At 46.5% G+C, this 13,681-nt stretch overlaps 2 protein-coding genes across 2 annotated transcripts; both read left to right on the forward strand.

The window, feature by feature from the left end:
* Positions 1-3,840: 3,840 nt before the first annotated feature.
* Positions 3,841-4,212, forward strand: GUITHDRAFT_155182 (hypothetical protein; the record flags this gene model as incomplete). Its single annotated transcript, XM_005823566.1, has 1 exon — positions 3,841-4,212. A coding segment is annotated over one exon (372 nt), but the record flags the coding sequence as incomplete, so codon positions are not given.
* Positions 4,213-13,098: 8,886 nt separating this feature from the next.
* On the forward strand, positions 13,099-13,679 carry GUITHDRAFT_155184 (hypothetical protein; the record flags this gene model as incomplete). Its single annotated transcript, XM_005823567.1, has 1 exon — positions 13,099-13,679. The coding sequence occupies exon 1, from the start codon at positions 13,446-13,448 to the stop codon at positions 13,677-13,679; it is 234 nt and encodes a 77-aa protein (XP_005823624.1). The 5' UTR covers positions 13,099-13,445.
* Positions 13,680-13,681: the final 2 nt, after the last annotated feature.

The raw sequence follows: 13,681 nt of genomic DNA on the forward strand, positions 1-13,681 counted from the left end.
ACCATCCGTTCCCGTCCAGTCTCAATTTAACTGTATCCGGCCTTCCCCTCTCCGCCCCTCCAACCATCCGGCCTTCCCCTCTCCGCCCCTCCAACCATCCGGCCTTCCCCTCCTCGCCCCTCCAACCATCCGGCCTTCCCCTCCCCGCCACTCCAACCATCCCCTCCCCACCCCTCCAACCACCGGGGCCTTCCTTCTCGCACAGGCTCCCGACGACCATCCCTTCCCCTCCCCGCCCCTCCAACCATCCCACCTCCCAGTTGTTGTTCCTCCCGATGAGTTGCCGCCCAAGATGGGAGTACCTCAATTGATCAAAATCTCGCAAACGCGTTTGCGAGTCGCAAACGCGTGACTTTCTAAAACCAAGTATGGGAATCTCGTTCTTGGACGGTGACTCAAACAAACAACTCGGGCATGGTATAAGACAAAAAGTAATCGAGAGTCATGTAGATGTTTACATTCTTTACACCAAGGATATCTTCAGACAACTGCAAGCCAATGTCTTGAGTGGAGTCGTTCAACTTAGCAATACCGTTGAACTTCACTGGCAATTGGAATTTAAACAATGGTGGCTGCAGCTGAGAGGAAAACCAAAGACTCGTTGTCTTGCTGCAGCAGAAGAAGCTCCTTTGAGATTGAATGTGGAGATACAGGATACGTGCAATGCTGTTTTGTTTCTATCTGAGATCGTGCAAACTGATTGGGCCCAATAAAGGTAGTAGCCATTTCTAAGAACCTCTGTTGTGCAAATGTAATTGAACATACCCTTTCATGATTCACAACTGCGTTTCGCGGCCACGAGGGACTGGTAGTATGGGCCATTGACAATCAGCTTGTGAAGACAGAAACTGCCGCTAACGAGGTTGGATGGCTGATTTTCAGATTTGCCAAGATCTAGCGTTATGGCTAGACTGGAAAAAATATCTGGACCCAAATAGTTCCTATTAAGCCGGCTTACCAAGGCCATTTCAGCTTACAAGCTCATCCGCGCCAAAGATAGCAAATAAAACTTTTAGGTTAAATTTATGTATTCAAAATCATTTGTAATTCTCTTGCTTTGCCGCGGTTCCACATTGAGGGCCAACTCACCATGCTCAGCAAGTTTCTGGGGACGACTTCATCAACGGCTCATGTTTTCTTTCCTCTCTTCGACGTTTTCCTGAAACAAAAATGGAAATGGTGACTTCAGTTGCCTTCTTAGGATTGCCAGTTGATAATGTCATTGTTGCACAGTCATAGTCTCCATTGATCGTGACAACAAGCCGTTGTGTTTCCTGTGAAGGTTGAAGATATCAATCCACTCTTCGACAAGTTGAAGAAGGCCGAGACCATGAGTCCCACCATCCACTCTTACCTGTGATATTTTTGGCAAATGAACAAAGCAGCCAGCCATGCTATCGTTTGCACGACAGAATCCTTGGTACTGCGATTTCGTTATACCGTTTGCTGTGAGGGCAACTGCTGCTTCCCGTGGGGTAGCCATCATTTGTCTGACCACAGGTTTCAGGCAGTTTTGAAGCTCCTTATTCGTGGCAAGTTCATTTTTTAAGAAGAACGTAAGGCTATCGTATTTCGAAGTTTTGCACTTCGGAAGTTCTGCTTTCGCGGCCCCTCGACCGCTTCCTCTCCCCCGGCAGAGTCTTCCTCATTCTAGCGGTGTAATAGATCAGCAAAATGTCCCCATTTCACTCGAAAATTGGCCTTGTGTGATGCAAATTGCCGATCTACCTTCTTCGTGACCACATCTAGAAGGTCCGAGGCTCATCAGTGTCACCCTGGATCTTCGTCAGAATCGCTGTTTTCACTTTTGGATCTTTGATAGCATCGTAACAAGCCGGGTTTGGTTCATCGGAGTCAGGGGAAATAATCGCTTCGCGCATGGCTTCATCCACATGATCACTAAAACCTCCATGCTCCTCAGACTCTAGTAAGATTCGAAGCAACAACTCAGGAGATCTACCTGCATCCCAGGTGTTACAAAGATTTGAATTTTACAAATGATCTCTTTTCAAACCTATGGCCTTCTCCTTGTTTATAGAGGAAGCCCTCTCGTCTTGCCAGAAACTCCCAGGTGAGTTGATTGAATTCATCATCATCCAGCCTGGCAGGGTGATGGTTTGCGACGTCTGCACGAACTTCCTTGCAAAAGGTGGGGATGACGGATTTGATAGATTTGGTCCTGACATGATTAATCAATGTTTCAATGTTCAAAGTATATTGGTAAATTTCAAGATCCCAGTGACATGTCTCTCAACTAGAGCCGTGGCAACTGGCCTCTGGGAAACATTTAAATCCCTGAAATAGGGATGGGTGGGGTGGGATCAGGGGAACAGGGGGGACTACCCTACCCCCTATTTGTCAAAGCACTAGCAGAGAAGGACCCGGTGGCTTCATTCTTGTACCAAACAAAGAAACACAGTACACCATGAATTTGAATCAGGTACAAAATACCTTCGAACATTTGTATTGAATTTCTAAGTCTTTTCTACTGTGTTTCCAATTTATATTTGTTTTATGATTATCCGTATCCTTCTAAAACGTTTTCGCAGCCTTAAAACATGTCGTCTGTTAAAAGTTTCGAGGGGAGTGGGGTGGTCTTGAAGGTTACCGCCCATGACAATTCAAATACCCCACCCCCTATTACTAGATGATAATGGGGGTAAAAGGGTGCTTCTGTGCGAGGGCAAGTACCCGTATATGAGCAGTCAAAAGTACCGGTCATTAAAAGCGCTAATCAGTAAACCTGGAATTTCATATACCGGTGCAGCCCCCTGAATCCCAATATGCGGATTTCGTCATATGGAGGATATGTTAGAGGTCCTGATGAGACAGGTGAATGGGAGGGCAGACTGTCAAAGCAGTCCAAGACAGCCTGCACAAGTTGAGCAGAGTGGAGCATTGCAGGTGAACGGATACAACTGGGGTCGACGCATTCGCCTTCTGCCAGAAGATTTTTTATGGCCAAAGATGTTCGTTGATGTGGCTTACGAGTGGTGGATGCAAGGAAATGCAGAAAAAGGGTATCCACCATTCAAAAACCTGGAACCGAGTGATTTTGCCGACCAGAATGCAAGGAAACGTTTGAGTGACTTCAGGTATCTGATGGGCAAAATAGACCAATGTGCACAGGAGAAAGGAGTGTATAAGGAGAACGCAACCATGGAGGAAACCAAGGAAATCTTCAAGCAGTGCGTGGAATGCTTGAAACTACCGAGGAAAGAAGGGAGGCAACGACGGACCTGGCAGTCTGTAGCGACCTGGTGCAGAGAACAAGACGGATTGCATCGTTGAGAACCGGTAGTTAGACGAATGCGATGATTACAGTGACAGATTTTATAGCAAAACATATGACGTACGCAAGTGCCGATATTCCACAGAAAAAGTGAGTGGTAATGGACGTGTAGGAATGAAGAACGAAGGTGATGGTGGACTAAGGAGTTAAGGTTGTCGCTTTCCTTGCGATGTGGCAATATATTGATGAGGTTTGAATCGTGAGATTGTAGTTCAAGATCATTGTGTACATCATACATCCATTGTCATATGGCTAGCTATGATGTAAAGAGGAAAAGAATGCTCTCATCTACTCAGAATCGCTCACAGCACCGTCTTTCTTCCTCTTCTGAAGCCATTGCGCAAATTTTATGGGAAATTTACTGTGAACTATAAACTTTCATAAATTCATGCCGTTCACTTTTAGCCCTTTCGTTAATTTCCACTCTTCTTTTCGAGAAGCTTTTTTTTTGGGGTGGCGTGTGAATTCAAACAAGTTTTCAACGGCAGCAAGAGATACCTCCAAAGAGTACCAGTGCAGTTTAGTTATCATTTCTGCTAGGCCTTTACATGTATCCTGAGTTACAGATGGACACATTCCTCAAAGGATCGGTGACGTCACAGGAGGAATTGGATGAACTTCTGCTTCCGATTCAGAATGCAATGAATCGATATCGGACAGGATTGGGCATGTGTTTGTTCCCGCTGATACGAGAGTTTCCACTCGATCAACTCGGTAATTTTGGTGGTGAGTTTCATACTGTATGGGAAAAGAACAAGAGTGTGAATGTGGATGGCGAGTTGACGGAGGAATGGAAAAGGCAGGTCGTTTTGCTTTTCCTGAATGCCAAATTTTGTTGGAGGAAGAGCGGGCAGATTCGAGATTATGTGGAGCAGTTGCAAAATTTGTCCAAGACGGTGTCGGATCAGTATGGTAGTCCTGTTGATGAAGGGGATTCCGGCAATCCAGTGAGTGCTTCTGGCAAGAAGAAAAAGAAGGGGGTAAGCCGAAGGGATTCTGATGGCAAGGAGATGGATGCCGCGATGATTAACGCGTTATATGAAGACGTTGAATATTTTCTCCTGGAGCTTGGCCAATACTTTCGATCCTATCTGAAGCCATTATTTCCTGTTCCATGGGCTATGTCAGGAGGATTCAAGTCCAAGTTGGCTCCGATCAAAGCTCTGGCGTATATGATATGGGAAGTCAGAAAGCGCAGTGGGAATCTCAATGCCACTCCGGATAAAACGCGGATGGAGCTTCTGACGCTGGCAAAGTCGAAATTGCCTGACATATCTACCTTCCACAGCGTTATGGTCCAGATGAAGATCCTGCTTAACAAGTTGGAAGATGTAGCGGGAGAGGAATCAGTGAAAGCCTTGGAAATGATTTTGGTGGAGGAGCTGATCAAGCAATGTTATGTTTCAGATTGTATTGATATTCGAGATGTCGCGCGCTTGAATAAGCGGTCCAAGTTGTCAACCGAATTGACTTGGGAGGAGGTGTACTCTTGGGCTGTGAATTTGCATGATGAACAGGTATTTTTTACTGCTGGGGGTGAGAAAACACAGTCGGGCACTGCGTCAGTTAATGTGGCAGCCTCGGAGGTGCAAGCTACGGTTAGTCAACCGAATGCAGACAAGGCGTCTGAAAGTGGAGGACAGGGTGGTAAGGAAAAGGGAGACTCGAGAGGCAGCAATGAGTCGCCGCCTGTGGATAATGCATCTGGCAGTCAGGAGGATGGAAGCACGTTGGACGCGAGGGAGAGTACGCGAGGCCGAGGTGAGCATCCGGGTCAGGGAATGCGGCGCAGGGGCGCCTACCATGTTGATGGGTCTCGTGGCGGCTACGGTCGTGGAGGCTCCGCTGGTGCTGGATCGAATGATTTTCGAAATCACCAAGGAAGAGTCGGTGGTTTTCAAGGGAATAATTTTCGGGGAAGAGGCTCAGGATTTCGAGGTCATCATCAGCAGCGGGGGAAGCCGTATGATCGTCCGGCTGGTAGAGGGATGCGCGGACGAGGTAGAGGGGAGCATTGGACGACGCATAACTACAATCCACGCAGAGGCGAGTCTGATGGTTTCTCAAGAGGTGATCGTTCGGGAGGACATCATGAGCGGCGAAACAATGTGCATGAATTTTCTCCTCAGGCTCTCGGCGAGGCTGTACTGCGGTTGGCCAGGGAAATCCAGGGGGGAAGGAGGTCAGGTGCAGACGGTGAGCAGCCGGTTGGACCATGGCAGGAGACGTTTGAGCCTAACCATCGGGGACGTGGCCGTAGTCCGGTGTCGGACAATCCTTTTGAGAGGACGGTACAGCAAAATGTTTCAGAAAGCAATGCTCAGGCAGGTCGCCGTCAGGCGGAATGGCGATCCTTCTTTGCGTTTCAGTTTGGCATTGATTCAACGATGTCGATGACTGATATTCAAGGAATGGCAATGCAGAGTATGGTGGGAGACGGTGACGGAAGGGTTGTCAATTTTTTGCTTGATTCGGGTGCAAATGTTACCATGGTTGGGGACGAATCCCTCCTCTCAGACGTACAATCGGGAGACGATTTCTTTGTCATGACGGCAGGAGGAAAGATTAATTGTACCAAGTATGGCAAGCTAAATTTGCAAATTGTCGGTGCAGATGGTGAGTCGGACAATATAGTATTGGAGAATGTTCGAGTTTGTCCTGTCCTTCCTGTACCACTTGTGAGTCTGGATGATTTTCTGGGATCCAAGTATTACATTGTTGGACGGGGGTCGAAGAACACGGTCAAATCCTATGTGGCTTCGGAGGATGGCAAGATCAGGATTCCTCTGATTCAGCGGGACAAGTTGTATCTGTTGACAACCAGAGGTCCGATGCATGATTCTGTGGCAGGTGATGTGCCAATCTTTTGTGTTTCAGCGGAGGCTGGAACAGTTTGTTTGACTAAAGCACATGTCACTCCTGGACCTTCTTTCGATGGGAAGTCAACACAGAGTCTATCTGATGCGGTTCTGTGGCACATGAAAACGGGGCACCCTGATTGTCGAGTACAGAAGTTGCTTGCGGATACGGTCAAATACATTACATTCAATAGGCGGTTGATTCATTCTCCGTGTCACGTGTGTAGGATTTCGAAATTTGTGTCAAGCCCTGTTCACAAACAAACCTCATTTCGACAGGAACGTGTTGGAGATGTAAATGCTCTGTGGTATGTAGACTTGAAAGATATGATTGCAGTCTCTGAACCATCGGGTTATCGTTACTTTCTTATAGTTGTCGACGCTTTTTCCGGATACCTGATTGTGCGTCCCATGACGTCCAAGGGTCAAACGAGTGATATTCTGATGGAGTTACTTCGACAGGAGGAGAAAAGTGTCAAGAGAAACGGAGTTCAACGCATCATATCTGATAACGGCAGTGAGTTTTCTTCTTCAGAGTTGGAGGCATTCGTTCGTGAGACGGGTTTGAAGTGGGATCGGATTCCTGATTACAGTCAAGTTTACAATTCGCTGGCTGAGAGAGGAATTCGAGCAGTCAGTACTATCCACAGAACTTTGCTCAAACAGAGTGCTTTGCCTATCGAGAAATGGGAATTTTCTGTTATGCAGGCTACGTACCTGTACAATGCTCTCCCGAGTTTCAGGAATTTCGGCAATCTTTCTCCGTATACAATCTATAATGGAGATGTTTTCGACTTCAAATCTCTCAAGACCTTTGGGTGTATGACATTCTTCAAGAATAATGTACGCAGTTCGAAGATTGAAGATCCAGCTAAACAGGGCATTATGCTCGGAAATGCAAACGCTTTTCCTGGGCATACGATTGGCTACTTGGTATGGTGTGTTGACGACAACAAAATCTGTCACACGAATAATCTGACCTGTGATGAATTCTTCTTTCCATTTCGACGTGCGGGACGGATGAATTGGCAAGAGGATCCTGAAGTGGTGGTAAAGCACGATATTGACATGGAGGATGATTCGCCTGTCAAGGGTGTTGAAGATGAACGGTCAGAGGCAGTGAATGCTCGGACTAGTGGTCGTCGAAAGAGAACACGGTTGGAGGATCATTCACTGGAGTCGGATGATGAGGGAGTAAGGGCTGCTGAGATGGTGTGCCAGGACAGCGATGAAGATTATGTGCCTACAGTGATGGTTGACGGTGGCCGAGAGGATGCGGATCATACGGATACAGAGGCAGCGTCGTCGACCAAAACATGTCGTACCAGACGAGACTTTCGTACATTCCATGGTATTTTCTAATGCCCAATTATAAATTTATATCCTTTTAACAAACACTTGTACCTGTTAATTTGATCATAAGCATACAGTTTTTAGTCAATTTTGTACCAGAATGATTTGTACCACTCAGTACTCTTTTATATTCGTTTTAAGCATTTGAGTTCCGGCTTACACGCCTCTTGGCTGCTCTCTGCCCTGTGTACCGGTATGTTTGTCTAATATGGAGGGGGTAGGGTTATTCGTATATTTCGATACACGCTCATGAAATCTTATTAGTGTCAGCCATTGACGAGTGTAGTAAATCTAGCCAATAAGTATTTTTGTTTTCAAATCAAGGAGTCGTATGCCAGCTAGCAACGGCAATCTTTTTTTTCTACACCGGTTGTTTTATATGGATACCTACCCTATGTCTATAGGGTGCCACCGAAACACAGGTCCCCTTGCCCCCGATCAAAGAGCAATTAGTTTTCATTAAAAATCCTGAGATCTCCATTGCAAGTATCCCTCCCCTCCTCCTTCCATGCTCTTCTCCCTCCCTCCCTCCCCCCCTGCTCGCCTCCCTTCCTCCCTGCTCCCTCCCTCCCCCCTGCTCCCCTCCCTCCCCGTTGCTTCCCTTTCCCTTGCGCTCCAGTTATAGACACCAAACAAATGAATCTTCACCGTCGTGTATCAGCAACAAATGGAATTCAGAGAAGGCGAAGGCAGGAAGATTTCGATACATTCTTGGAGCAGGAAGAGACTTGTGATGAGTCAAAGACACCTGAAGATTTGAAGCTCGAATGATCCTGCATACGTCAGTTGATGATCGAGACTTGCCCAGGATGTACTGGAAAAAGCCAGGCAGTAATTTGAATATCATACTTGAGCCTGGCACAGGGGTTCAATATCAGTGTGAAGATCACAGGGGCGTTGAAGTGAATCGACTGGGCATGATCAAATCGCTGCACTCAGATGCACAGGTTGTCGAAGTGTACATCATGTACAATCGAGTCCTCTTGGAACATGTAGACGAAACCATTATAACTAATCGAGTGCCCTGTGTGGCCCTGAAAAGAATTTTGAACAAAGGTGGAAACCGTGATTGTTATCAATCAATTTACAAGGATACGGATGAAATAAATGCTATACCAAAAATGTTTTTCTTCAGCTTTCCTTGCATGTTGGAGCATGCCAACGATGATCTCCACGATAATTTCAGAGTGCATGGGTATATATTTTTTCATGAAGACGACATCGAAAATAATAAATACTGTGAAATCTCTCACTTCTCGATTGCAAACCCGGCACCACTCGTTGAAAAGATGGCGCAAACAACTTTCTGTTCAGTGGCGGAGTACAATCGGATTTGTCGAGATATGACCGAGGTCAAAAAGATGTTCAATCAGTGGTTGAAGTCAAAGAGTGAGACCTTTGAGAAGAATTTTTGTTTGTTGTTTTCCATTGATTTTCGTTGCTTTCGATTGCTTTACAATTTTTGTTTGTTGTTTTCCATCGCTTTACGTGTGACATGCTCGTCACAAGCCATGTTTATGAACTCCGAAAACCTCAGCATCTTTTCGCTGCCTGTTTCACAACCTCGGAATCATCGCCGTCTTTGTCCAAACCTACATCCGCAAGATGCTCCTATTCGCTTGGGCACCCGCTTGTCTCCATGCTTCTCTTCCCCACAACTGATAAAAACATTACATTCGCAGGAATGATATTCAATGGAGACTCTACCTTATGTCTTAGCTCGCTGGTTCTGATACTGAGAAGTCCTGAGGGAAGTTCATTCACATCCGGCATTCATGGCGTTGAATAGTTCATCGATCTTACACCTGCGATCTATTTGCAATCAAGTTGCCTACACGACTGACATGCCTTATGCTTATGTGCTTGGTTGACACAGAGAGGAGGAAGTATGGGTCTTGTAGAATGCCAACCAAAACAACAATAAATTGCCTAATCAGAGAGATCCTTTACGAGAAACAATCTTGACACCAAACAACTCTACAGTCAGAGATGTGCTCGAAGCTCAATCATACGAAAGAGGGTTGTGGATGCTTGATCACCAAAAACGAGCAATTCTCCATCTTACAATGAGCATCAAAAGGATTCGAAAACAGCCCTAGGCCCTGGAATCCATGGCGATGCTGATTCCTACAGCTTCCTTTGAAAAACAAGCTCGAGCTGTTTGAAATGTCGTCTTGCAGTATGCCGCAAAAAGTACAAACATTCACACATGATCCAACCTTGGATGGCCTGGAGCTTGAATACGATGAAAGAGCCATTGGCTGAGAGCCATCTTGGATTCAAACAAACGCCGCCTGCGCCGGCGGGTGGGGATGCAGCAATGGGGGAAGGGTAGGGCAGGCGATTTGGTTGTATATGCACCCCCCAGGCGTGTAAAAGCGTGTAAGGTCAAAAATAGTTTTAATGTTTGAAACCTTGTTGTTTGGAGGAAGCAAGAATACTTGTAAACCTAAAACTGCTCGACACGGTCCCCGATTCAAACATACTTTCAACCATTATCGAAGTTTCTGGTACAAATTTTCGGTGCGCCGACCATTCAAAAATCCTGGGCTGAGGTACCCCGCTCGAAAATGATCAAAAGCGAGCATTAGAAAATACCATGGAATGAAGCAGAGACGGGATGCCGAAAACCGCTTCATCAACAGGCGGGCTGAAGTTGTAATGGATGATGGGAAGGTTCGAACGGGGACGATTACTCAAGTTGTCTTCAAAGATGATACATTCTTGGTGCGTGTTACGTTTGACGACAAGTACTGGATATTAATCCATCCGGACAGTGAGAACGTACGGATTTTGTCTATGGGGAAGGAAGTTACCATGATTGCTATGTCGGAGGCAGAGACATCTGAGTTGTTGCCTGGGGATGAGCTACAATCAGGAGTTTTGCCGAAGAATGTCTTCGAGTTGACTGGGTGTAACGATTATTACTTTCGAGCGTTTCCTCAAAAGGGGGATAACATCCTTTCGCAGCTGGTGGAAAAGACAGTTCGAGGAAATCCCGATGTCTTTCTTATGCACAGGAAGTCTCCTCTGTCATCTCAGCTGGTACCTGGAAAGGTGCTCAACGGCGATGGAAAAGAGGTACTGTTCGTATTGGACGAGGGTAATCGTTCGACTACTTCTCAGCACTCTGCACGATGGATACCATTGAGACGGGAACGGTGGAATGATGTGGTTCCACTCATGGAGCCAGGGGATGACATTGTATTGATCTTGGTACAAGTGAGTTGACACAATGTTTTCCAGACTCTCGTATGCTTGTCACCAACATGGCGCTAGTTGTTCCTGTATGGGAAGCTGTCAAACTCTCTGCAGCATTTCTGTCGCGAGCTCCGCCATCAGTACAAGACTCGAGTTCGACGGCAGATCCACGCAATCGAAGGGAGATGTTGTTGCACAAGGATAGAGAATTGTGGGAGGCAGCTGAACGAGCTGAGATTCAGAAGATGGAAGAAAGGCGAGTTTGGGAAGTGGTCCCGAGGTCTGATGAAACACGAGGCAACATACTTGCGAGAGCGATGTGGGTTTATTCCTCAAAGAAAGATTTACATGGCAACATTCTGAAGAGAAAAGCAAGGTTGGTTGTGATGGGCAATCTTTTACCCACGTCCGAGGAGTTGTTTGCGCCGACGACGTCGATGGATAACATTCGGTTGTTACTCAGCATAGCGGCAGGAAATGGATGGATTATCGCCTACCGAGATATCGCGGCAGCGTTCCTATACAGTGAATTGAACGAACCGATGTTCATGATACCGCCTGACATCATGGCTTTGCCTCCGAATGTTTTGCTCAAAGTAACCAAAGCGATATATGGGACGCGAACGGCTCCGCGACGATGGTGGGAAAAGCTGTCTCGAGAATTCCTGCGTCTGGGCGCGGAACCTGTTGGCCATGATGAAATCATTTACAGATATGAACACAACGGCTCAAGAATTCTCATCACGACATGGGTGGATGATCTTCTTCTGGTATGTGAGAATCAAGAAGTCTGTAATTATTTTTTGGACTGCTTGAGCAAGGTATTCGACTTTTCTGGAAGTGAAGCTACAGGTACATTCCTGGGTATTCGTGTTCACCAAGATTTGACGAAAGGAACTATTACCTTGAGTCAGAAGCATTTTATTGAACAGCTGGTTGAGAAATTTGGAATAGCTCTTCGTTCAGTGTTTACTATCTTGCCTGGAGTGTACATGCGGAGTTATCATCTAGAGGGAGAATTGTTGGATAAGTTCTCGGTGAGACAATATCAGGCTCTTCTTGGAACAATCTTGTACGTTGCTAATGGGACAAGAGCTGACATTTCCTTCGCGGTCAGTCTCTTAAGCAGATTTGCACGGGCACCCAGAGTGCGTGACTGGGATGCATTGGTTCACTTGGCGAGGTATCTGTACACGACGAGAGATATTTGTATTGTTTACCATCAGAGAGGTGTATCTGTTAATCAGGAGGTGTTTCACAATGAACTCGTAGCTGCGAGTGATAGTGACTGGGGGACGGATGTCTTGACGCGACGAAGTCAGTCCGGATGGGCTATCGTAATGAACGGAGGAGTTATTTCATATGGTTCGAAAGCGCAGAAAGTCATATCACTTTCATCGTCAGAGGCAGAAATCTATGCGACATCGGTAGTCGCCAAGCATATCAAGATGTATCGAAGCTTACTTCAACAGTTAGGGTTTTGTCAGCAACGTCCGACGAGGCTCCTGCTGGATAATGAGCCGTGTATTCGTTTGTTGACCGAGAAACGAGCATATTCTAGACTGAAGCACATCGACTTACGTGCTAAGTTTGCTGTTCTCATGGTGGATGAGGGAGAATTACTTCCTGTGAAAGTTCCTACTAAGTTTCAGCCTGCGGACCTGTTCACGAAAATTCTGCCGTTTACGAGGTGGAAAGCAATTGGTTCGTTTCTATTTGGAGAAGATTTCAACGCTCAAGGGGTATGCTGCAGTGATGACTCTCATCCTAATGAGAACGATGGCATTCTGTGAGCATCTTGACATGTAGTACGCGAAGGGTGGAGTTCATGCTGGTTGAGTGGAGTGAAGTCAGCCATGGGAGGCGCAGTTGCAGGACATGGGGGGAAAGATTTTCTACAGAATCAACGCAGTATGATTTCTGTCGCAACTGTGTGCTGACTGTAGTTGTAGAGACTGCCTGGAGACAGCGCTTTGGGAGCAACTTTGAACTTCAGTGGGATTCATCCCAGCTTGAATACAATGGGGTTCATCGTACAGCTGGTATCAACGAGCAATCGCCTGCACCAATCTCTGATTCAGGGAGGGAGAACCTTGGAAGGAAGGTTTGATATTGAGAAGTAGAATCAGATGATTGGCATGGCGTGGTATCAAGCTTCTTCTCCCGAAGACTGTTCAAGGAACTCTAGGTCAAGTCAAGCAGGTTAGGATGTGAAGCCTCCCATCATGATCGCAAGATACAAGACCTAGAATTGAAATTGATGAAAAATCGGCCGTTGAGAAATTGAGAAATCGAAAATGAAGAGATGATTGATGGGAAAGGCAAATGAAAGAAGATCATATGGTCAATATGAGAATTGAAATGAACATGCATGCAAATGAAATCTCAAGAGCTCTCAGGTGATATGGCGCCAAATCAATCTTTCAGCGGTTAGATAGCGATTTGTTAGAAGGGCCCGTAGAGCAGGATAGTTAGGACAAACACATTGGTCATGAATGGTGGACATCATTGGGTGGAAAATTTGGATTGAGAAAGTCAGATGGGTGACAATTGAAATCGATGGGATTTGAAGCACAATGATGGGATGGAAGACTAGATGATCAGAAAGGTGTCTGGGGAGCCTGACTGATCAGAGGGGAAGCCTGACGAACAAGTGCAGTGCGGCACAGTCGAGTTCAGGTGGTGGAGGAGTGTTGATGGTACTGACGAGGTTTCTATGAAGGAGAGTGTGTAGGTAAAAGATGGATGGAGAAGGATCTGGGAGCCTGAGCAAGAAGCAGCTTGGAGCATGGAGGAGGAGATTGCGATTCGGGAGGATGCAGGGTGCAGCTAGCATGGAGGATGCAGGAAGCTTGATGGAGGAGATTGGGATCCAGGAAAGAGCAGGCAGCTTGGAGGAGGAGAGCGCGGTGGTGCAGCTTGGAGGAGGAGCAGGGAGATGTTTAAAAAGGGGGTTCCCGGAGGATGAAGGATGAGG

This window comes from Guillardia theta (assembly GCF_000315625.1).
Source record: "Guillardia theta CCMP2712 unplaced genomic scaffold GUITHscaffold_106, whole genome shotgun sequence".
Classification (NCBI taxonomy): domain Eukaryota; class Cryptophyceae; order Pyrenomonadales; family Geminigeraceae; genus Guillardia; species Guillardia theta.